This window comes from Aulonocara stuartgranti, assembly GCF_965226115.1.
Source record: "Aulonocara stuartgranti genome assembly, chromosome: 5".
Lineage (NCBI taxonomy): Eukaryota > Metazoa > Chordata > Actinopteri > Cichliformes > Cichlidae > Aulonocara > Aulonocara stuartgranti.
The window spans coordinates 31,798,126-31,824,953 of record NC_138943.1 but is presented as its reverse complement, the minus strand read 5'-3'; the positions used below and the strand labels follow the sequence as shown (position 1 = coordinate 31,824,953).

The window sequence follows — 26,828 nt, the reverse complement described above, 5'->3', positions numbered from 1 at the left end:
GGGTGCCGCCACTCTTTCGAGCCCCACGTGTCTTCATGTGCCTAAGTCCATTATACAAATTGTCTAATTAATTCCCACATTCCAGCAGTGTGGCCCAACAATCAATGCAGACAAAAGCACTGGGAAAGAGAGCCGTGCCAGAGCCCAGTGTACAGTTACAGTCCAAGCTAGAGGGGATGCACCTGCTGCAAGCTCTCGTCCTGACCTTTTTAATAGGAGAACACACGCATATACACACATATAGAGTTTAAATTAAGATCGTCCAGGAGAAAATGTACATCCACTTTATTTTAGCAATTATTTCACCTGTAATGGTGCAGAAACTGTATGATCAGGTATGACTGCACATATTATTTTGTGACTTTGCCTCTCTTTTTTTGACAATCTTATCTTCTTAAAGAGGGAAAACCATTAACATTAATCTGTAGAGATTCTGGGCTAACAACATACTGTGAGCGTGCCATAGCTGTAGAGGTGGTGCTATCACAGGTTACTCTTATCTATAATTAAAACTGTATTTTAAGGGACATGCAAATGGGAATATTAGCAGCCCTAATATATAACCTTCTCAGTGTGGTGGGGACAGAGTTGAAAAGAACCGTTTTACAGAGATCCCACTCCCCCCCAAAAAAAGTAGTTCACCTATTCTTTTTTTCATAAGTAAATAAATGTAATCTCCACGGGTGCATTAAATTCTGTCGCCGCTGCATTTATGTTATCATTAATGAGATGAATAATTCCGTTTGCACACTGCAGAAGTGCTTACAGCAGAACTTTGGAAGAATCAACTGAACAAATTGTGTTAGAAATTCCTAAATGATCTTGTTCGGAGTGTTTAAGAGTGGGAAAGATCTCCTGCCTCACAGCACTGTGTACCAAGCCTTGCATGCTTGACCACTTTGAATAACAGTTTGTTAATCCACAGTTCAAAGGAACCCAGGGCAGAGCAGGACAGCATCTGTTGTTCTGGAGAATTTTTTCCCCCGAAAGTATATATAAGCACAGGATATAAAAGAGAAAGGGTTCTTTTAGTCTGTAAATGATTATTGCCTCTAAATTATAACACAAAGAGCCCGTGGCCCTGTTAGCGAGACTGTGTGAGCAGTTGTCGCTACAGGAAACAGCTTATCGTGGTTTCTGTTAACATGTTGCAATGTAAATGAACAGCTAAACTGTACTTGATCCAAATGTGCAAATGCAAAACATAAATGTAAATCAGTGTGTGTGTGTGTGTGTGTGTGTGCGCCTGGGGCAGGATGCAGACAAACAATGCAAATATTGCCCCCTTGTGGTTCATGAGCACTCAAGGGTGTTCCAGCCAGCTGGGACAGCAGAGCCACAGTACCTGTTACAGTCAGATTACAGGAGCTTAAAATAAAGGAAGGTGCTTTCTTAACATGCAGTGGAAAGAGTGACAAGAGGTGTGTGTGTGTGTGTGTGTGTGTGGCTTTTTAGCTTTTGCATGAAAATTAAAATAAATATTTTCTTTCTGCAACCAAACCTGCATTTTAGGTCCCCCCCCTTTTTTTTTCATATCCGCTCGCTCCCTCTCTTTCTCTCATTAGAGCCGAGTAAATTTCAATGTCACTTAAAGTCACGGCTGTAATTTATTGGCTCCTTAATACTGACGGACAAAGGTCACGAGGAGCGCTGTGAGGCGTTCTATCAGGTTTATCTGTGCGGGTCATTAACCTTGACCTGGTGTAAATGCACTCCAGTCCAGGAAGGTCCCCCCACCCCCGTTCCACCCATTGCTACACATGCACGTTTCTCCATGCCCCCAAGAAGTTCCAGTCTGCGACAGTCACTCACTCCACTGCCCCGTTAGCTCAAGTGCTTTAAACTTGCCTTAATTGTCATATGGCAGCCAACGCAGCTTTCTTAATTGATCTGACCTTTCACAGCGCTTTCTAATTTCCAATCCCGCTTTCATTGTTCCATCTGGCACTTTTAAAGCGACATCTGGTTGACTGTACTTTTACCCGGTGATCTCTGCACAGATATTTTTAAACTTAATGTATGCTTCAACAGATGTTAGTTTTTATAGGTGAGCGAGGCGCTACGCTGCAACCTCCAACACCGACCCGTGCCCATAACACTTCCTCTCAACAATTCAAATATTGACAGCAGAAATTACAAGCCCAGGTCTCCGGCAAACTCTGTGTTATTAAGTCAGGCTCCTTGTTTTGCTTCCCCATTAGTCAGACAACAATTCAGCCCAGTCTTCTCTAATAACTGGCCATAAATAAAACATCAGCTTTCAGTTTATGAACAAATAAACAAGTCGGTGTCCACACAGGGTTTGTCTTTTGAGTGAGAAGGCAGGAATATTTGTTTAATAAATAATAAGGAGAATGCAGGCATTGGTCAGCGTGGACACTCTGAGGAAAGCAGCCGACTCTGTTGTACTGCACTGTCGGCTCCTCATATCTCCCATCAGAAAAAAAGAGTTTCCTTCATAGCTAAGACCCCAGTTGCTTCTTTTTTTACTCTTTTCTTTTTTTAAAAAAAAACTGTGTGATTAAAATGCCTCGCTGCAGAAATGTTATTTTGTAGATCCCGTCTACCATGGGGGATCTCCTGCCCATTTCCACTTCGTCTCCACACGATATCAATAACTCCAAGCTGAAATCTTTCCTACTCGTACATAATCTTGTTTTAACCCTTTCCCTCATTACTATCTTGCAGTGTAACAGACATGTTGTGGACTTCTACATCCCTCTCTTTGAAAACTTCATTTCCTGCTCTGATATTTTTCCAAAAGATAAATTTCCTACAGCCTGTATTTTCATGGGGAAGTGCTCGGAGATGGCTTCACTCGCAGGCTGTTAAATTAGCGCCATATAATCGACTGATTAAACGCTTATTGATTGCAGAGATCTGGATGATGGAGGCAGAGGATATGGATCCTCTCGCCCTTGTATTTCACTCTGTCCTCTGTTCGCGAGGAAGGATAGCACACAGTAAGTGAAAGAGAAGCCGAATCCATGGTTTCTTAAAAAAAACAAACCCTGACTGGTGCTACATTTTGAGGACTGACTTGGTTGAACTTTTGTCAATATTACTGAGCACTCGTCGGGATTATAACCAGCCGCTTTAATGGATGCAGATCTGCGATTAAACGGATTTTGTTTTTACAATTTTCCGTCTATCTGATGTCCAAGCATGCGCAAAATAGAATACAGGGATTGACACGCTGCAGGCTCAAGGTCAGAGTCTGCCGCTCCCCTGAAAGCCTCCAGCCACTGATAGACACGTCTTCCCTCGTGAGCCGTGCTGGAGCGAACACACCACAGAACATCTGTTCGCAAACAGCCCTGATGGAGCCGTACTGACACTGAACGCGCACCCGCCACCCACACCTCACCACCTAATTCCCCAGCTGGGGCCAGATGGCAGGCCGTACCGCTGCTCCCTTCTCTCCTCATCCAGGACAAATCATGAGGAAGAATGGCCTGCAGGTACCGCCCCAGGCGCGGCTGTGCCACTCACCGCTGACCACCCTCTGGTGGCTTCCAATGTTCCCTCCTGTCAAAAGACAAATTGTCCAACAGACTGCTCTTTTATGAATTCACCCTGCGGTCCATTTCTCAAAAGAGGTTAAGGAAAATCCTTGGCCTGAGCTGCTCAACTTTGAGACAGAACTCTATTCTCTGAAAAGTTAAGAGGCCTGGAGACAGAGCAAAGCGAGAGGTCCAGGAACAGGGGGCTATTCTTGAGTTTCTTCACAATGGCTGTCTGTTATACCGAGCCAAACTGGCAACGACGCCTCGCTACGGTCACCGTATGAGGCGCTTGACCTCTGAATTATGCACTTTGCTGCCATCATAAATACGATCGTAGGTGAGCACGAAGAGAGCGCGTTAAATTAAACATATACTTCTAACATTACCAGGCCAGTTTAAAATAGCAAAGCTAATTAATGGAAAGCAAAATAAAGAAAGACTCTTCCCATCTCCTTGCGAGTGTTTATTTAGTGTCAGTATGGGGAAGTTGAACCTAAAATTTGAAAATTTCAAGCACAAATGACTGAGGTTAACCGCTAACACTGCTTCAATTTCTTCTACTGTGCAATAACAAACACACGGTCATGGACACAGACACAAGCATCAATCATCAGGAAAACAACCAGTATCATCTTATCGTCATAAAAACCAGTTGTTCTGTTGTGTGATCCAGCAGCTGTTCATGTGCTCTCTCTGGTTTCCTTCACATGACTGTGGGCTGTTTCCTCTTGCTGGAGAGGGACGGACTATTCCAGCTCTCTAAAGTCATCTTTTTACAGGTGACCCGGTTAGGAATGTCATCACAGATCAGGGATAAGTGTGATTAATCGCCTCTGACACTCTTATGGCACCTTTTACACAGCATTTCATCTTAAGGCTGCACAGGAGAGATGTGTGGGAAACAATATATCTCTGATGACAGTAAAAATCTGCCTCACGGATAACTGCAATATCTGCTCATTTAGCCTTAGTGCTATTTTTGGGGTTACCTCAGGTTTGCTCTAGTTATAGTCATGCGGGGTTATTTTGTGAGAGCTCCAGAACAATAGATTTCCTTTCATCATTGTATCGCAGTGCAAATAAAGTTTCACAAGCAAATGTTTAGAGTGTAATATATAATGTCTGACATGGTATCTGCAGAGACAGCTGTACTAGAAGAGAGACAGTGAAAAAATGGCCACCTCCATGTTTTTGTTTGCTTGTCTGTTTTTAGTGTTAGTGATCACATCTGTACGAGGGACTTAAACAATAAGTTATCAATGAATGCTATGAAGCCCAGTTAGAAAAATGCACCTGCAGACAATATGATACAGATGCATACAAAGAAAAATAGATGCAACAATTTGCTGAAACATGTGCGAATGTAGTATATAAGGTAAAAACAGAGTTTGCAAAAGTCTAACAAGCTTTAAAGTCAATATGTGGTATGAACACCTTTATTCTTCAACACAACCTGAGCTCTCTTAGACAAGCTTTCTTGTAATTTCTTTGAGGGGTCTTCAGGAATAGTTCTCCAGGCTTCTTGGAGGACATTCAAAGCTTTTCTTTGGATGTTGGCTGCCTTGTTTTTCTGTTTTCTGCCAAGATGATCCAGCACTGCTTCAATACTCTTGAGGTTCAATCTCTGGTGAGACCAATCCATGACTGACAGTCTTCCATTGTGTGTTTTTCTATCTAGGCATGCTTTTACTGCAGTATATCTGGAACCATCCTCACCAATTAAATGTGCGATTAAATTGAAATTGAATTTATTATTTCATCAATTCTGATAAGATTCCCAACACCACTGGCTGAAATGCAGCCCTAAACCATGACGCAGCCTCCAGCGTGTCTTACAGACAGCTGTAGACTCACTGTTGTACCTTTCCCACATATTGATGAGTAATTTAATCAAAAATGTCAAATTTGGGTTAATCACTCTATATAAGGCCGTTTGTCACTGATTTCCATCCAGCTTGTTGATTTGGCATACCCAATTCTTTTTCTCAGTTTCCCTTGCTTAAGAATGGCTTCATGACAGCCAACCTTCCAGTGGGATCATTACTAATGAGGCTTTGGTGAGCAACAGATGAATCAGATGAAGGCCAAATGCATCTCTCAGGTTCTGTTATGGACATAACTGCTTATCTGCTGTAGATAGTTTTTAGGACTGCCACGTCTTCTTTTCTATTTCCTCAGCTTTCTTTAAGCACACACTGCACACCATGAGATATACCAGTATTTCAGCAAAACACTAAAATGGACTAAAACACTTTAAAAAGTACTACTTACGCCTGTCAAACTGTTTGCTATGCCATAGTTTTACCTCATTCCATTGAAGGAATTAAAGGTGTGTTTTGTGCCAGGTTGCTAGTGACAAAATCATTAAAAAGGTTTAAGTGGCTAAAAAAAGGAGCTACTTAATAATGTTCTCTGAAAATAATCAGGTACAAGGACTGGACTGAAAATGAGTGAAAAAGCAGCCAATGCCCAAAGAAACAGAAGCACCATCGAGACCAGTATCTAAAATACATAAAAAGCCCAGAGCAGCCAGTCTTTTTCAGCAAACATCCCTCCCGCATTTTCAGGGCTTACTTAAGACTGTATTAATGTAGCATCTCAGTGTGCGGGATCAGGGCACAACACGCAGTTCTTTGGCCGATAGCGGGGTCGTGTAGCTACAGTATATCAGGCTTTGGATACATTTCCAATAATGGCTGCAAGAATTATTTTATTTTAATTTTTATCGGTTAGCTGACATTAGAAAAAACAAGACAAACGTAATGGTTTAACAATGAGGCATTAGCAAGTTCAAATAAGCAGAAATAAACAGTCTGTTCCTGCAGTAGTTCTAGAGGTTCTCTGTGCTAATTCATTTGGAGATTCATCATAAGTGAATATTCTCAGTATGTTTATAAAACATGTCAGCATCTTGACCAAACCAAACATCTCGATAAGCCTCGTTGCCAAAATCAGAATTCGAACGTTATTGAATCATTGTTGTATATTTCGTGCCGATGCCAGCACACGCATGTGGAAAAAAGCTCAGCAGCTGGTTAAATGAATCATCTCAGCCGTACTGAGCTCTGGCTCTGATTTTAGCTCAGCGACACATGCATTCAGACGGTCAGCTGGCCTGCTCCAAAAAGCCACATGATCAAACTGCCTGTACATGATCAAACACGGCTCTCTCAGCTCTCTCCAGACCAAAGTCTCTTGACCCACACCAGCTGTCTGGAAACATTTGGACTAATATTTACACCAATTAAGAACTTCCATAAACATCAACTTTCAAGTAAAGCAGTACAAAAAAAAGAAAAAAGACTCACGAGTTATCTTAATGAGGCGATATGACCAAATACGGTCAGCTGTGGCAAGTTTTGGACAGCTTCTATTTAGATGTGAAACCGCTCTCAACACTTTAAGTGTGTTTACAGCACAAAAATCAGGGCGCAAAGGCGCACTTGACCACGTGGTGCGCTCTTTGAGAAAGAGGTAAAAAACATCTTGAACTAAGCAGGTCCCTGCAGGCGTACGATCTTCACAAATTGCGGTGCAGTTATTTATTGAGATTGCACTAATTAAAGCCGTGCATCGTGGAAGACGAGATGGAGAGGTTGGGGAGGGTGGGCGCATTTCTTCAAGCGCTCACAAGCTTAATGGTGCAAAGAAATTTCTACCTGACGAAGGCATTCCTACCACAGGTCAAACCTGCCAGCACCACCACCAGCAATTTAGCACTCTACTACAAGTGTTTACAATGCACTTTGGCACACTGACTTTTTTAATGTACCTCGTTGCTTTTTGTTTTGTTTTTTAATATTCAGCATGTATTTACATTTAGAGGGAGACACTAAGCCTGCGTGGCTTCAGACTGAGTTCTCAGGGCCACAGTGTGAGTTTGCCCCTGCAGAGCTGTGGCTGAAGCCCACTCACTGTCAGAGTGGAGCCAGCTGGCACTACAGGGAGGGGAGGGATGAAGCGAGGGTGGAGGGCCCGGAGGAGGGGGCTACTCCTCTGCCTTCAATCCCACATGATCTCACTGGTCCTGGAGAGTATATCAGGCAAAAGCAGCGTCATCATTAAAAGCCCATGCTGCAAATCTTTTTAATTATTCTCCTTCCTCCCTAGCCTTTTAATGAGAGGAGTATCCACAGATAATGCGGGTAATTGGACAATGGGATTCACTCATTCAATTACTGACCACTGAATCTGCTCCGGAGTTCATGGGTAATTCTCTTTCTCAGCTCTGGCTTCGGGGCTCAACGTTCTGCATCCTTGTAAAAAACAAAGAACACGGCTGGATACTATGTCGTTTAAATACATTTGCTGGACCCTGTCCAAAAAGCATATTACATTATAATTTGTTTGAACCATGAAAGGGCTGGGATCTAAATACTGTGTGGCAGGCCTATCCATAAAATCTTGCAAAGTAACCTCTGGTATGCAATACTGGCCTTTGCACTTAAACCACATTTTGGCGTTTTCAGTGGGAGACGTACACGTTGAGCGATCGGCTTTTGTTTGAAAGCTATTGAAATCTGAGATGAGTGTACTAGTCAATTTAATGGCCCGCTCTGAGTCTGGCAAAGCAATTTAGCTACAGTCAGAATGCCCAGTGGAATGACATTAGAGTTTCATAACGAAAGGTGGTGGTCATCAAAGAAATAATTCAACGTTCTAGTGAGCTCAGCTTCTCATAAAGACTGGAAACGAGGGGAAACCGCTAACCTGCTTCGCTCCAAACCTAACAAAATGTGTATATACCAGCACTTCCTCTAAGTTCACTAATTAACAAGTAATGTTTTCTGTGCTGGGCCAAATATTATAGTCCATTTAGAGCCTGGACTGTGGCTCTCTCTGACAAATAAATTTATATAAATGGAACAATTAATTTATCTAAAAAGCAAAGCCCATGCAAACTGCTTTAAATCTGCGTTATATCCAACAGCCAGCAGAGGGCGGCTCTTCGGGTTCCAACAAGAAGTCTGTTTGGTTTGAAATCCCTCTGCTATCTTAATATTAGACCTTTCGATCCCTGTTTAAGGTTTCAACCACTAATTTGAAGCCTTATTAAATGGCATTCATGCATGTCATCGATGACATTCATATTATACGCATTGGTATGCAAATAACTACTGTAAAGGCAGGCGGTGTTTGTTGGTTTCTCAGTCATATACACTGCGGTCTCCAGCCTTTTTTGCGCCACGGACCGGTTTATGTCTGACAATATTTTCACGGAAAGGCCTTTGAGGTGTCGCGGATAAATAGAACAAAATAAAACCAGTACCGGTACCTAAAAAAGAAGATTTATTCATAACACACGGGTAAAGACCCAGGGAAACCGAGTTAACGATAAATTGAAAAACTAACGATAAAAACCCAGAAAACCATAAATTTCACACTCGAGCCTCAACTCACGCGGCCCGGTACCAAACGAACCAGTCCGTGGCCCGGGGTTTGGGGACCGCTGATATACATCACTCACGTTTGGCTTTAAAACACTAAGATGGCAACTGCTCTAATGCTCAGTTTGAGGGTTCAAAATGGGACCTTATTAATAATAAATTAGCATGTCTACAGTCCACGTTTGTGGCCAGCTTGTAGCCATGGTTCAAACACTCTATACTTTGGCTGCCTGGGCGAACGAACCCGGGCTGCACAAACCATCAAATTTGTGGACGAAAATCGAGCAAGGCTAGCTGTTTCCTTATGCTAAGCTAAGCTAACCTGCATGACTGGACTCAGTCTTCTCACCTGACTCTCAAGAAGAAACGGCAACTATACTTCCCAAAATACAACTTTATAGATCTTCAAGGTAAATTATCTTCCTGCTGAACAACTCGGATCTCACACACAGCCCACAGTGACTTCTGTAGACAGATATTTATGGTTTTCCTAGCTGACATGGGACTACAAGTAGAGTAAACACTATTTCCTGGCTAAAAAGGGCATCTGCTTCCCCCCATCTGGACCCAGACTTAATGCTCAATTGAAAAAAGAAGAAGAAAAAAAACCTCTGGATAAAGGACAGCTAACTGAGTGAATTTCAAACCTGAAGGCAAAATCTACAAACCACAGCGAAAACACCAGAGAGTGGGAGAATTCCCCCACTGATCATCCAATTTGGTTGATAGCAGTGTGTGTGTGTCTGTGTAGGGGGGAGAAAAAAAAAGGGAAAACAGGGAAAAGGAGGAGAAGAAAAAAAATCTCACAGGAATCTTCCATCACCCTGCTTCTTTGCAACGTCCCACATTGATCCAGCACATTAATCATGAGCAGACAAACAGCGTGTTGTGTCTGTTGGTAATTGTGACTCTCAACCATACTTAGCCTATAGCTACTCTCAACATGAGCTGATAAACCACTCTATTACTGCAGCACAATGTAGGACACGTTCCGTCAGTGGCAGCTTGAGAGCAAAGAGCTTCCTGCAGCAATATCACAAAAGGCAGATTATCTGCGCTCGGTAATGGAATAAAACACATCCTACCGAGGAGAAGCTAAGATATTTTCTCAGTGGCATTGCTCTATTAGAAGAAAGTGGTCGAACGCAAAGTGTACGAGGCTGCCACTGCTAGCTTTCCTGCATGACGCTCGTGTTAACAACCCCCACCCTTCCCTTGTGAAATTCACACCTCCAGCTAGAGTCATTATCATAATTGTTACCAAATACTGTAACTCCCAAGTTTTTAATTGCTATACCATTAATTTCCAATCTGAACGCTTCTCTTGCACAGTCAATTTCATTTCTAAATTGACATCCCCACTCAAATGATTTCATATAAACACACTGATAAAAAAAATAAAAAAATATCTCAAGGGCCAAATATGCAGACAGAAGGTGTGTGTTTTTGTGTGTGTGTATCTGTGTGTGTGGGGGGGGGGGGGGTACAGTCGGGCAAACTATATCAAGAAATAGTCACTACCCCGAGGCTTTAAAACAAACGCCCTCCACATCATGCATTATCTTCTCTTCTGCACCACAAATAAACCGAGCTTTGCCTCGTTTCGTCTCAAGATAAAAGACCAGTCGTCGGGGTATGACGGTGAGGGCCAACAAAATGAAATAATAAACCATTCATTAAATCAAGCGCACAAGTGTTAACTTTTATAATAAAAGATTCTGGAAGTTTAATTAATAGCAGTCGTTAGCGCTCGTTTAGAACTTATCGATTTAAACATAACAATATGTTAAAATAATGTATCCTGCAACAGTCATCGCCCTCCCTCGACAGGGGCCTCTGCACACACCACATTGTAATCAACAGATTGTTAGACATGCATTTTCTCGGCCAATGACAAAGGCTGATCTATAGGGGTCGGAGGGAGCGTTGGTAATCCATCCATTGCTGCAATTTATTATCTTATTTTAATTGTATACACAAACATTGAGGTGATTTAGGTGACACTGTGGAAAGATGAAATCCGTTTATATTAAAAGGGTTGCTCACCCCTGGAGCCCGCTGCCAGCAACACCTTTCAATGGCTGCTTTTAACAACATGGTTATTGTTTTATTGATCAGGGTTTTATTACAAATTTGACACCCATGTTATGTGTTAATCGAACCGCATATAATTTTTTTGACACATATTTTACGAGATTATGACTGCAATTAATTTAATAACTATTATTTTTTCGGTGATTTCAGTCTTAACGAGGTTTGTGGGAGAGTGCTCCATCCGTCTTGGCCGTGTTGTCACTCACGCACGGCGGCGCAGTGCTTGACCTTAATGGAAGCCACGGAAATGGCCAATCGAGCCGGCATCCGGCACTCCCCCCCAGCTCATCGCTGCAGCCACCTTCTTTTGTTCTAGGAAGTGATATCACTATTAAGGAAGCCATTCACAGCCATATAATTTCTCCTTTCTACACTTAAAGGCTCCCAGCTTATGGGAAAATTATACAACTCACCTTTTGCTCAACAGTACTTTGAGGATGTGTCATTTTTCAGGCGGTGTACGTTTAACCTGGGAGGAGGGGGGGAAAAAATAACCATTTTCCACAAAGTGAAGAAGGATTGATATCTTTTCTTGAAACACAAATTATGCAACATTGGCTTTGCGCACAGTAAATCAGGGCAACACGGACGGCTGCTGATGGTACGTGGGCAGTTAAAGCAGAACGGGGGGACGGGGAACATAACAACACGTCAAGCTGAGATAAAGCTCGCACCTCTATAAAGGCAGACCCAAAAAAGGGGGCCGCTGTTGGTCAATAGGCTCCATCTGTGCCTCCTCTCATCTCACAGAAGTGCACATCTGCTGAACATGGCACAATTTATCTATCAGAAGAATTATTAATTAATAGTTCATCTCATCCGGTATAATTGAGGACAGATCTGGAATGCCATTAGCTGTGATAATAAAGGGAGCGATACCTCCCGCCCACCTGAGCACACGGGGAAAGCCTCCTCTCTGCTTCGGCTCTTTGTGGCCTTGTCAGCAAATGTATTCTTTTGCGCTGAGCAGTAGTTAACAACTTATAGGTTTGTCAAACCAATTTCATTCTTTTTAAATCTTCATAGCAATTATCTTTTTGCATAATCAGTTTCAGGACCTTGGGGGTCTACTGGGTCTTGTAACGTCTTTAAAATAATTGTTCAGATAGTAATTTGAAGTTTTGTGGAAATTGCTTAATAATCAGATACTAAAGTCAATATTTGGCTGAGGAACTAAGTTGTAGATGGAAAAGACTTCATGGGGCTCCGGCAGGGAAAAAGGAGGACCGGCTAAAAATAAAAAGACATCACAAGTTGGAGCCAATTCAACATAAAAGGCTGTATGTGTGCATGCTAGAGCGTTCCAGAACACGTGTGTGTGTCAGTGGGTGTCCGTGTGCATTCTCATTACATTGTAGCCATGTGTAAGCCATGCAAGAGTTTGGCCCGAACAGGTGCACTTTCAGGATTCTGGAGGCACGGCGCAGATAAAACAGCCCCATTTGAACTCACATTAATTCTCCATTTTAACACGCCATCAAAAGAAACACCAAGATATCAGTGGGAATAAAGCTGCATTATCACAAAACATTAACAGCTGTTGCGGACCTAACATGGCGGTTATCTACTTCGAGCGTTTGAAAGATATCCAAGTCAAAGGAGGGGAGGCCTTGATTTTATGTTTGTCCCAATTCCCTTGTAATGAGATGCATCTGAGTCTGTAGTACTGACAGTAATGAGAAAGATAAAATGACAATGCGTAAAAACAGAGCCGGCATATCAATGACTTGCCAGACGGAGCTCTCTCTTTCTGATGTATGGCGGGACAAAGCAAGCACGAGATCCATGAGCCAAAACAGCAAGGACAAATAAAAGAAAATACAGGTCTAACGCAGTGCACCCCTTGACTCCTAAAGTATATATGAATCACTCCCCTTATTATCACTCTGACACAGCGAGGAGCTTTGCTTTATGAATGCTACTTAAGGAGCATCTCATAACGTGCACTGACTAAACCCAATCATAATCTGTCTTGCCCAATAACAACAAGACAATGCTTTACAGAAAACATCTGATGTCATATCATCATTACACTAATAGCAATAGCAAGGACCCGGGCTTCTCTTAGCCCCACCCAATTATTCATTTTAAACGGCTTATTGGTGAGAAAGCGTCAATGATCAATTCAAGCATTTAGCCTGTGGAGCGGGGCTTGAGTCGGTGCCAACATTGATTATCTGGGGGAGCAAATTGGTCCGTAATAATGGGTATTTCTCATGACGCATGTGTGAAGCAGCAAAGAGTGTTCATTTTATTTGTTCAGTGTCAGCGTGTACTTAAAGCTCAGGTTAATCATCATTTATGCCAGAATGAATGTGATTATTTTCTGTTTCGTTATTACCTTCGTAACCGAGCGAGACGGGTTGTACTTGTGAGGCTAACTTAGGAACCTTTGGTACCACTACAACAAAGACCTGCATCACTGGGTGAAGAGTTGGCTAACATTTATGAACAGACGCACAGCCTTACAAGCAAACACACTAACGATGAATAATTCGAAGAAGTCTCAAAGCGTAGCGTCATGCCTGAAATTGAAATTTGTAGCACAGTGGGCAGCTCGTGATCCAAAAACTTGCCGGCATAAGTGGATTTCCCTGATTTTGGATGGCGTTAAATAGCAATACAGTGTCATCAAAGTCATTTACCTCCAGGTTCATTACATAAAGCTGCCCTTATTGTATTTTTCTCTTTAGTTTGGTAGTTGCTTTTATTTCTTTTTGGAACAGGGCAGGACATTTTATGTAATGGTACCATAAGTAGTTTAATTTAGGTTTAAGTATCCAGTTGTTTCCTGGCATATAAAGAACATGTTAGATCTAATTTTATGTAATCTCAATATAGTCTTATTAGTGCACCATAAAGTGCAACCCTATTTTCCTTCTACCCAAAAAACCCCACATTCACGAACAAAAGGAAGCACCTGCGATGAATGTTTCCATGTATCACATAGATACAGATGATAGGTGAAATTCAGTAAATCTGAAAAATGGTGGATTTTTATTTTTTAGTGCTAAAGACATTTATATTCTCATATTATTATTATTGTTATTTATATTATTGTGATAAACGTGTTTGATATGAATAAAAGCAGTCTGTTTACCTTTGTTAGCATCCTTGTTGGTATCCATTGTGATCAAACCAAAGCTATGCAAATTAAATACAGAATATTGCCTGAGTAAAATGAAATAGATTGCCTGAAACCAGTATAGAAGCCCTGAAATCAGAGCAATACGGCCTAAATGTTAATAGAAAAAAAATCTATTTAGCCTTTTAGTGGGTTGAATAACTTCCAGGCTTTTTACGAACACCCCATGGATCATCAGGAGGTCCCAGGTGGTTCCGTTGCCTTAGGAAATGCTCAATTCCTCCACTGTGGTGAGAATCCCCAGTTGGTTTAAGTCATATACTGTTAGACGCCAAGGAATCCAATTTACCCCGTTCCCATATTTCTTTGATTTCCTTTACTTTGTAAGGTCATTTATCTGAAATCTTAATTTGGAAACTGATTTCTTCCCTCTGTGACGAGCAGCAGGAGTTCCTCCCCCCTCACTCTCGACTGTCATAAAGGTAGGCAGGTGTCCTTAAAGATGTTGAAAGAATTGAATATAACAGACGTGTTCAATTAGAGCAAAACGATCTCGAAAATGAATTATTGTGCTCTTAATGGGCTGAGGAGAAAACACTCCCGGGAGAACACAAGGTGAGATCTGCTTTAAGGTACATCTCTTTAAGTGGTTCAGAACAAACTGAATATTTTAGGTAAAAAAAGGTGACAATCCACGAGCAAATTTAGACAGGTGATCATCTATAAACAAGCTATTTTTACAGCATCTTTGGCTAATAGGTAATAATATATTACAGCATGTTAAATATGTGCAACATTAACACACCTCAGTCAGTTTTTTCTTAAAAAATATATCAATATCTATATATTAATAATATAATAATATCCTTATATTATTATCTGATATGCATTCAAACAAAAACACCCATTGTCTCGTCACACAGCATAAACCAAGCACCCCAACTGTTTGTTTTTTCATCTGTCATCGCTTATATTTGCACCTTTTATCTCTGGGAGGACAGTGACATCTGCCCATAAGAGTAATCCCAGCACACCAGGATTACCCACTTTAAAATGGAGAGAGGGAATATGACATCAAGTGTCTTCTTTCCTTTGTGTTAGCCAAGCCTCAAGGTGACATGGGAGTCTGCTCTCATCACCAGAGCCAACTATGACACTTACTCTCCATGGGACTCATTAAGGGGCAAAGGGGACCTCTGCACTGGCAGCATGTTCAACAAAATAAAGACATTTAACTAAAACCGGAATAAAGAGAGAGAGGACAAAAAAATCAAGTCTTGATACAATTCCATGAAACACCTGGCGGAGCCACACACAAGCACGGAGGAAATGTTGCACTGCCCTTACAAGGTGATCTGGGTGAGATGGAATTAGAGCAAAAATGCTTCCCATGTGGCTGAATCACACTGCAGTAAGGTACCACCAACCAGTGATCAGGTACTTATGACATATTGGAAATCAAGAGATCAATATCATTAGAAAAAAGAAAGATTTTCTAACAAAAACTGCATTTACACATTTTTCAATAACATTTGAATTCAGTTTTATTTATAAAGCACTAACTCACATCAACAGTCGCCTATTATAAAGGCGCTTTAACAGAGAAAACCCCAACAATCAGACAAACTCTACGAGCAACCACCTGGCAACAGTGGGGAGAAAACTTCCGTTTTAACAGAACCAGGCTCACGGAGGGGGAAGCCATCTGCCGTGACCGGTTGGGGGTGAGGATAGGAAGACCGGACAAAAGATACACTGTGAAAAAGAGCCAAGGTTTAATAATGACAATGATTAAAAGTTGTGTGTATAGATTAGGCTTAAAATGTATTTTAAACATAATCTTAAAAGTAGAAAGGGCGTCTGTCTCCCAAAACTGGGAGCTGAAAGCTGAAGGCTCTGGCTCCCATCCTACTTTTAAATATCCTGGGAACCACAAGTAAACCTGCAGTCTGAGGACAAAGTAGTTTAATGGGGTGATGCAGTACTATAAGGTCTTGAAGATAAGATAGGGCCTGATCATTCAAAGCCTTGTATGTGAGAAGGATTTTTAAAATTTGGTTCTGGATTTAACAGAGAGCCAATCAAGAGAAGCCAATATGGGGGAAATACGTGTTCTCTTTTTAGTCCCTGCAGTATTTTAAATCAACTGAAGACTTTTGAGGGTATTTTTAGGACAAACCACTAATAACGAATTTCAATAGTAATTAATAAATGCATGGACTAGTTTTCAGTATCACTCTGAGACAGGTTGTTTCTAGTTTTAGATTTCTCAAAGTGTTACTGGAGGCCGAGGTAAAGCCATTCAGAGTGACTGGTTAGACACTGTGTTTCCAAGGTTTTTAGGGCTGAGTACAATAACCACAGTTTGTTTATTAAAGTTGCAACAATTCATTCCAGCTCTCAGAACCACTGTGACGCTAGCTGTTAGGCTGTAATTAGACACTAATGGCATACTGGCTAGTTCTTAAGCATTAACGTGATAGATATTTTTGTTTTGACTGGGTCAATTTTAAGGTTCATCTACTCTAACCTAAATCAATCTGTTTGTTTTAAGTTGTGTTGATTTGTCCCAACTACCCAGTGACTAAAAGGAAGTTAATAAGAAGGAATTGTTGGTTACCTGACTCATGTACCAGAGCTCATGTTCCTTACCACAGCGGCCTGGGTTCATCTCTGCCAAAACCCCTCTCTCTCCAATTTCCTGTCTACTCTACTCTGAATAAACACCTAAAATTCCCCCAAAGCATCAGCGCTTGTAATGAAGACTTTGTTACCATTTGAGGGTACTTTTTCCCCCAACTGTCTCCTTAAGAAAAGTCTTATTTATAGCATAATTTCCCTGTTTACCACTTAACAACTCAACCACTGGTAAACCACAAACAGCATATACACCAGTCAGCCACTGGTAAAGTGGTAATTTATGAGCTTGCAATGTTCTGTTATTACACTATGAGGCACCTATGGTAGCAAATATTGTATGTGGAGGTTACTTTCAAGTGCTGCCAAGTTACCTAACCAGTTACCTCTGCTACTATTGCTCCAAACCAAGCACCAAACTGGCAAAAACTCAGTGGCATAACAACGAATCCACCCAATTGACGTCTGCCACACTCCCCTTATTCCAGTCCTTTCAGGCATCAGGGGGGTGTGGAGGAACAGGTGATCTCACCAAACATCCCACAGCACACATAGGATCCAAGGCAGCATCCCAATACCTGAAACTACAAGACAACTAAAGATGTCCCAGAGCAGTTTGGTGGCACGAAAGGGAACTATAACAATGCTTTAATGCCATGGCTTATGAGTATAAACACAGTAACAATGAATCTACGTCAAGAAGGTGTGGGTGAGTATTGGTTCTACAAACTTTAGCAACTGTAAATAATGGAGTAGACTTTAAGTGCAGCAAATGAGGTCAGAAAGATGTCACTTGGACATAACAAATTTGTACCTGAACCTGATCGCACACTGTCACTGGGCTCAGCATTAGGGAAGGCTCTAATAGGGTGGGGTGTCAGCTACAGTGGCTTCTCTGCAGATGCAGGGCAGAGCAGCTCATTTCACAGAGAGCACATTTCAATGGGAGTCAAATTAACCACGTAACCCCTGGAACCTCTCTGACTGCATGATTGACGTTGACCAGCGAAACAAAACCTGCCGCGTCACCGAGAAACAACAAGCCCAAAGAGTGGAAGTATGGTGTTGTCACACTGTCACTGTGTGCTTTTTGAAGAGCACAAGAGCACAATCTCGATTAGTCTTTTGTCTGTCACATCGTATCATCATCACAGCACAAAGCAAACGAGAGGTGGAAGAAGAAAGAAGGCACTAGAAAACTCTTCAGGAGTTATATTTGCACTGAGTGCAGCATAGTGGGAGCTCGGTAGACAAATACTCTCACATCTTAATTTTTCAATTAGCATGACTCTTGTTCTCTAAACATATGCAAACACAGCGGGGCGTCTATTAAAATGCAACTCTAGTGTTGAGCCTAATTAGACTAAATTGGTTGGCTTGTATTCGGAGAAATTTGAATGCAGCTTCTTATCCATGCTTTACCACATGTTTTGCCCCAACAACAAACAAAACAGAACTCGCTGCCTCATGCATATGTGCCCAGCTTCGAAGGAGGGACTGAGTTAGCCTGTCTTGCCATTCTGTTCTAATGTAGCTGGGGGTTTTTTTTCTCTCACATTATTACTATAACATTATAAAATCTCTTTATTGTGTGTCCTGATTGCTTAATAATGCATTTGAATGGGGAATTATAGTTTTAATGTGATATTTCCTTTGATTATGTGATCCTCTGCACTTGCATTTTGCTTCATTATCACTTTGTAGAGGGAAATAACTCAAACTAATAAAATGTTGCTGACTTTGTACCAGTGATGTTTTGATAGGAGCAGATCTCCAGTGGGTTTTTTTGCCAGCGTCACTGGAATATTGGAGAGCCTTACAGCACAGCAGGCAGCAGGCCAAATGGACGCTGTGCATTGCAAAAGGGATGATCTGTCTTGGGTGCGCTACGCTTTGCCGATGTAAACAGCTGCCTCCACATCCTGGACAAGAAGACTATGTTGCAGCTGGCCGCGTGACGACCCAATCCCAAGAGCGGACCAGCGCACGAAGACGGTGAGTTGCGGTAACACTGTGTTAGACATTAAGCCACGTTAGCCTCAGTTGTGTGCAGCCACATATTTTTGGCTTGAGATAATCAGGTTTGTCATACTAAATGCATTTTTTATCTGTGATGCAATGGACCAGATGGCAGATGAAACAACGCTGAGAGCTGATGCAAAACGCAAAGGGAGTGTAAACGGTGGTGAGGAGAGCTCCACATGGGTTAAAGGAGGTGAGTTGTAGATTAGGTTTGTAGAAAAACAGCTCAGTGTCACTTTGGAGTTGTCACGTCTCTTAGAAATCTCTCTTGTGATGATCTGAGATAGCCAGTGCCATCCTTACTGTTCCATCACTTTGCTTGCCTTGTGCAGTTATTTGACTTTAGTGACTGTGAACAGCCCTACAGTTTGAGAATGATTTCCCCAACAAACCCCCTGTTTTCAAATCATCTACTGTTCTTTGTTAGTTGCTTGCTTACATGCATTCTTTATAGTCTGTAGGCGATTTTTTGTTGTATACTTCCAGTTTGCATTTAGATTTTAAACATGAAGTAAAATTATCTTCAGACCCACCGCTCGGAGCAACTGTGGTGTCTAATGAGTGAGCGCGGCTCAGTGAAACACTGGAACAAAACCTGAAAAATGCATAGTATGCCCCCAGGCCTTATTTCTCTATCAGTTAATGGTCATGGGCATAGACCAGCTGCACTTCTTACTTAATTCATTTGATAACCCGAGAGCATCATGCTCATTCTCAGCTCAAACAAGTTTATTTTAACTTGTACTTCAAATAGCAATCCTTGCCTTCTTCACTTCTCATTCAATCACGGAGACATGACATGTAAAAACACAAACAATTCTAATGAGACATAAAAGAGTCTCGCATGCTGACAAAAGGTGATAACACGAGACACCATGTTTAACTCTGTTATTTGATGGGAGCAGTTGTTTTTTAAACTAATAAAATCTTAAAAATGGACAATGCGGCCCTGAGCAATGTCCATTTTTATCTCTTCTTCAAGAATTTAGGGAAAACAAATACATTTTATTCACTCTCAAAAATTAATAAATCATCGGGCATTAAATCTTAAGTAAAACACAGAAAGGAGTGGTGAATATTTCATTCGGAATAGGTGGTGAAAAAGTAAACAGTCTGCTGCCAGCAGAGTAATTCATTATTATCTGTATTAATTAACGTATTAATTAACAATAACAACCCCTTCATTCCAGAAATTCCACACTTTTCTGGGAACTACCAGCACAGGCTAGATATGTTTTTATCTTTTCATTGTGTCAGCTGTCAGAATGGGATATGGCCAGCAGCGTTTCGTTTTTCATTTCCAGTTATGTTTATCACTTATTTACTATCTTGCTGAGAGTTCAATGCAAGAGTTGATCCACAAAGATGCGTGGTAACTTTCTATTATTGAAATGTACTGAAGTCATTTACAAATCTCCCAATTACTGGATTTCCAAAAATACACAGTTTACACAACATCAGTAATGTCTTTACTTGTGCTTATCAGGATGCAGATTTTCTGTGACTGATGGCATATATATATATATATATTTATTTATTTATTAGGGGTGCAACGATGCACAAAATTCACGGTTCGGTTCGATACTTTGGTGTCACAGTTCGATATTTTTTCGATACAAAAAAATGTTCAAGCCTCTTTAATTTGTCATTTATTAAAATTATAAATGTATATTTTAACTCAAAAGTACGGTTTTTAAATGTAATGTTGCTGAAACAACAAAATAAAAAAAATAAAAAATCTATCTGTTCGAGAAATCACTCATCTTTGGAAAAGAGAGTTTATTACAGAGAAATGGCTCTTTCCAAAATAAAAGCTATACTATCCGCTTCTTCTGGGCTATATTCTCAGCAGCATATTAAACATATCAGGTCCCCATAAATGGTAAATGGCCTGTATTTATATAGCTCTTTACTAGTCCCTAAGAACCCCAAAGCGCTTTACATATCCAGTCATCCACCCATTCACACACACATTCACACACTGGTGATGGCAAGCTACATTGTAGCCACAGCCACCCTGGGGCGCACTGACAGAGGCGAGGCTGCCGGACACTGGCGCCACCGGGCCCTCTGACCACTACCAGTAGGCAAGGGGTGAAGTGTCTTGCCCATGGACACAACGACCGAGACTGTTCAAGCTGGGGCTCAAACCGGCAACCTTCCGATTACAAGGCGAACTCCCAACTCTTGAGCCACGATCGCCCCGGAGAATCATGTGCTAACGGCTGTCTAAATGACTCTGGTAAAGTTTGTAGCATGCTTGCTTGTTGTTTTTGTCTGCTTCCACTTGTCTTTGCACTAGGATGATGTCGGAGTAAATGTACAGTGATATTCGTTGTGTTCCCACTAGTGCTGTCAGCGTTAATCTCGTTAAAATGACATTAACGCCATAACGCAGCAAATCTCCGTTAACAAGTTACCATGGATCGCCCCATGCGTGGGGCTGGACAGCGTCAACACGTTAACAAGCTAACTGCGCTAACGCACTAGTTCCCACCAGTTGAGCATTGCGTGGCACATCTGACATACTGTTTTACTTTAGTCCATGACGCACTTACCATCAGGGTCATGCTTCACATGAAAACCAAGATAGTTCCAAACGTCAGATCTGAATGAGGATGGGGGAGGTTCAATTTCGTCTAGTGTTGAGGCGGTTGTCATATTGCAACGAGCTTAGCTTCTGTCTTGCTAGCTTGCGCTGCGCTCAGTGGATCTGCATTCGACAGTGCAGCCTAGGCGGAGTAGTCGAACGCCCGATTCACTGAGCGCTCAACACAGACAGCATCGTCAGAAGAAAAGTTGATAAAATAAATAAAAAATGTTGTATTGTTCGATACATACTCATTATGACACCTATGTCCAAATTATAACTACAGCAGACTTAAGAGCATTAATGAAATCAAAAACAGAAGCCTACATGCATATATACTAAGCATCTGACTGTTTTGGTTTAAGGTGGCTGCTCTTTTAGAATTTTCTGCTCCTTGTTTGATGTTTAAAATGCGGCAAAATACTGTGACATCCCTAACACTAGACCATATAAACTATATCTCTTAGCTTAACTTCTTGATCCCCTTGAAAAAGTAGTAAAACTTGCCACTTACTTCTGCAGCATTACATTTTTATGGCTCCAGCTCCACGTCTGTTCACTCTTGGCTATTCTGTGACCATAACTACAAAGGTCCAGAAGAACATCTCCCCATTTTTTTAATTCTCATTCTAGTCTTACATCTGTATGCTAATTTTTAGCTAGCTCTGCACAGAAAAAGAAAATATTGTGGAAATAGCCTGCTAGTTCTGAAGGCCAAACTGATAGGCCAAAATCTCTACAAAAAGGAAAAATAAATGTGATAGTGAGAAGTTGTAGGTTTTACAAGGATTTAGGTGCTTTGTTTTAAAGTTTGTGTGTGTAGGGAAAGGATGGGGCAAATGAGCTAACCCTGCTAAAGCTAACCTACGCTAAAAGTTTCCTGTATCACCATTCACGATTAGTGTATGGACTTTAGGCAGCACGGTGGTTAGCAAGAAGATCCCGAGTTCAATTCCACCATCAGGCCGGGGTCTTTCTGTGTGCAGTTTGCATGTTCTCCCCGTGTTTGCGTGGGTTCCCTCCGGGTACTCCGGCTTCCTCCCACAGTCCAATAACATGCAGTTTGTGGGGATAGGTTAATTGGAAACTCTAAATTGTCCATAGGTGTGAATGTGAGTGCAAATGGTTGTCTGTGTCTATATGTTAGCCCTGCGACAGCTGGGCGACAGCCCCCCCCCACAACCCTGAAAAGGATGAGCGGTTGACAATGGATCGATGGATGGACATTAGAGTGATGCCCCTACTGTTCACCACCCTAAAGTACTATGAGCAGCTTTACACAAGATTACCTGCAAACCAGTGGAACCAGTTACCTCTGCTCTCTGTATTCTTGCACATATACTTGATTTTGGGACATCTCCAGTACTCCAGTACTTATTTCAAAGACTACAGTAGATGTTGTTTGTTGATTCTTTACTGTAGGATTCATTTGTTTAACATTTCATCTATTCGACAGAAAGAATCGAAAGTGAGGTTCAAGTCAGCAGCTGGAGACTTGATACCTCTACAGAAATGGAGCCTGGGGAGACAAGCAGAGACACCAAGGCTAAGCTGCCTAGAGAGCGTGACGCCTCCGCTGCCCCTCTTTTCTCTTTGAAAATGTACCTAAGGAGATCCTCCTCTGCAGAAACGTACAGCATAGACTCTCTTTCCTCCTCGCAGCAAAGCAACACAGGAGGTAAATGACACCAGTACTTCACTCTACTGTTTAAGTCTGTCTTCAGTGCCACTTCTTTTCTCGAGACGTCATTAAAATTGTTTTGAAATTAACTTTTTATCCAAATACAGCTTTTCTGCTGTTGAAATAAATGATTAATATGCAGGATAATTATGAAAATGACAAATTGCAAGCTTTATGTCTTACTATGCTGTGAGAATGCTTAAATATAGTTAATACAATCAATTATGAAAATGTCTGAATAATTTAGAAACTCAAACTGCAGCAAAAAAGAGAAATATTAATGCAAAAAAGGCCACAAGTATCACTACTTCAGATCCAGATGCATAACTGATTACAACACAGACTGTTTATGTTCTGATGCAATTCTTTTAAACTAAAAAAATTTAATAAAACTGTAATGTTGTAACAATAACCACTGTCTTAAATATGGTTTAATATGCAAGGAAATAGAAGTATGTCTTTTTATTTATTGACAATGAGAAAAGATGTGGCTCTTGTCTTGTAGACGCAGACACACTGGAGTAAACGTCTCACAAGTGATTACAAGCAGTCGAGATGACCAACTGGTCGCCCAGAGGATGAACGTTCAACACCTTCAACCTCTGGATGATCACTTTCAATCTCAGGGCAATTGCACATGTCACCTGGTGAGAGGCAACTTGTCTCCATTCAATTGCAGTCTGTCTCGGATGATTGCAATCACTTTCCGTCAGGCCGACAAAGACCGTGCACATCAAGAGATCGTGTGCAAGCTTCAAGTGTCACAGAAAAATAATTGTTTGCGTGTAATGTTTGATGAAGCACTCCGAAGAAATACGCAAATGCTTAAAGAGAAGGAACAACAGGAGGCAGCACAGATGCAGCGCAAACTCCAAGACCCAGAGAAAGAAATGGAAGCATTGCAAGAATTTATAAACACAGACAGATTGCCAACATGTTGCAAATAAGTGTGAATTAGCCAATGAGCACAGCTCATCTGCAACACATCTAAACTGTACTCAGGTTACATTCCTCTATAAAAGCCTGCCGAGCGCCTTTATCATTTTGTAATTAAACTGCCATCCTGCTGCAACTACATTGCTATGTGTGGAGCAATTATGAACTTTAGCCTCAAATCTATGAGGTTATGGCTGGACTCTGAAAGTAGTGCCCATGAATTTCTGTTTAATTTTGTGATTTGTGGTCTTTGCTGAGTTAAAAATTACAAAGTTATCACAGTTAATCACCATATTATTGATTATAGATACCAGCTTGACCCCATTCAGTTGCATGCTGACAGCAACTGACCACAGTTACAAAGCTGTAGCACTACATACAGAGATATAACTTGGACTCATTTCTACTTCCTACCATATTAAAAGGATATGATGATGAAATACATGTAGTTTGCTCATATGTTGCATCTTATCCATTCACGAGAGTTGTTGTCATTTAGGTTGACACGAGGTTGTTTGTTGTAAAGCTGTATTGTATTGTATGGGTCCATATGCTTGACAGTGGCTGAAATATAGATGTAGACTAAATAAGCTAATGTAGGCGATTCACAGACATAATGAAACTAGCAGCAACAACAGTGGGCACCCACGATTAGTGTCACCAGTTCAGTATGAGATTAAAAGTACAATGTCTTTTTCTCTTCCCGAGTTTTGATGTTCAATATTGATTAAGCAAAAAAGTCTATATCAGCGATCCCCAACCCCCGGGCCATGGACCGGTACCGGTCCGTCAGTCGTTTGGTACCGGGCCGCAAGAGTTGAGGGTCGGGTGTGAAATTTATGGTTTTCAGGGTTTTGATCGTTATTTTTTAAATCGCTTTTATCATTAACACGGTTTCCCTGCGTCTTTGCTCGTGTGTTCTGAATAAATCTTCTTTTTTTGCACCAGTACTAGTTTTATTTTGTTGTATTTATCCACAACACCTTAAAGGCCAGTCCGTGAAAATATTGTCGAACATAAACCGGTCTGTGGCGCAAAAAAGGTTGGGGACCGCTGGTCTATATTATATATTGCCAAAGCAGAGTTGCTCTTTCACCTCTTTGATATAAAATATCCCTTCATCATTTTATCTTTTTAGATTTGTGTCATTAGTGTAACAAGTCAAATTTTGAACTATAACCAGATTTTGTGAATTCTGAGTCCAAATTTGAAGAAATGACATTAAGAATCAGTTCACAGGAATGAGACTGACCCACAACCTGTCTTCTCCAACATGTACTTGAACTAAGATCAGATTGAAACCTCCACATATTTATATAAAAGCTTAGGAGAACAGTGAAGCCTTGCAGAGGGTATACCTTCTCTGAATTCTCTGCAGTGCAAGTCATAAGGTCGTTCCTATGACACTCTTCAGTGAGTAACTGTCTGCTCATGGTCAGTGTCATTTGATGATCTCACACTTCATAGCACCCATGGGGGAACCATTTGGCAAAGCATGCTGGAAAGACACATAGCATTGTCTCACTGTAACCACAACACACGTTGGAAGTGCTCCTGGCAAAGTATACAAGAGAGACTTCTGGTAATTGATTATGTCTCCAAACAGCTTTCCTGCTTGTCTCTCTGTGAGGGAGCGAGGCATGATTTCTTAAATTATGCATGTGTAAAGGAAGGAAAGGGGGCTTTTAAAATCTTATAAGATACAAGTGAAGCCCAGCTCTTATAGGAGCAGGGATGATTTATGTCCCGAGATATAATTTAAACGCTATCTATCACGCATTATTTCAAATAGGTCATTGTAAAAGTGTGAAGGGGTTGCAGCCCTTTATGAAGACAAAAAAATGTATATTGATTTAAAAGAAGAAAAAACACACTACTGAGTACATTATTTTCCTGATCATGTGTGTCTCTCTCAGTTGACTGTGCAGGAATTGTCTTGAACTGTCTCTTCTGTCGGTTCTACGATATGATCCACATGCTACCTGACTCCTGCAAGGGACTCGCCAATCACTGCTGCCCCAGCTACAAACACGTCATTACCACAGCGGAGTCTGCATCCAGCAGTGATGATGACTCATACATAGATTTGGATTGTGGTGTGTTTGGGTCCTGTCATGATGCAAGTGACTGCCTGGAGCTGGCTATGGAGGTTTCGGAAATTTGTTATCACTAGTAGGAAACTCATAATATTCACCAGTAAAAGCAGAAACTTACCATTAAACATGTGACGGTTCAGTGTGACGTGGAGGATTTCTAAGGGCTAAAACACAAATAAATACCAGTGTGATATTACAATGATAATAAACATGCATTATTTATCTGTGTATGCTTGTGTTTATGTCTCCTAAATATATGACAAGACCTGTGTACAATGGAGACTGCCTGTTCCACTTCTTTAAATATTTAAGTATTAGATAAGGTCTACTATCCAGTCAGGTACATAAGTACTTGGGCAAAGATATACTTTTTGACATTTTACCTCTTTACACTACTACAGTGGATTTAAATAGAAAAAAGGCAGACTTTCACCTTTATTTCATTTTATTTAACAATAGTACTTCAATAACTCTTCAGCAATTACATCCTTTTTTCTTTCTTAGTGTCCTGTTATCCAATTCTGAGAAAAAACGGAAGCAGATGCTTGATTTTATGCACCTGTGACAGGGGAAGTGACTGGAACACTTGAATATAATGATTGGCATGGTTCAACTATTTAGCTAAACCACATTATTATTATTAATATTATTATTTTTGAACTCTTCTTGCCAGTTGTTATAAAACCTTACATTATAGCAGTAAAAATCACCACCTACTCTAGATACTGTGTGAGTGAATGCCTTAACAGTATGAGTAATTTAGTGTTCTGCATTTCAGTTTTACAGTATATTCA

General features: G+C 41.1%; 1 protein-coding gene across 1 annotated transcript; it reads left to right on the top strand.

The window, feature by feature from the left end:
- Positions 1-4,745: 4,745 nt before the first annotated feature.
- On the top strand, positions 4,746-26,111 carry mdfic2 (MyoD family inhibitor domain containing 2; the record flags this gene model as incomplete). Its single annotated transcript, XM_082534728.1, has 5 exons — positions 4,746-7,189; positions 18,459-18,704; positions 18,837-18,924; positions 22,778-22,999; positions 25,855-26,111. Exons 3-5 carry the CDS (start codon positions 18,837-18,839, stop codon positions 26,109-26,111), a joined length of 567 nt encoding a protein of 188 aa, XP_082390854.1. The 5' UTR covers positions 4,746-7,189; positions 18,459-18,704.
- Between the last annotated feature and the right edge of the window lie 717 nt (positions 26,112-26,828).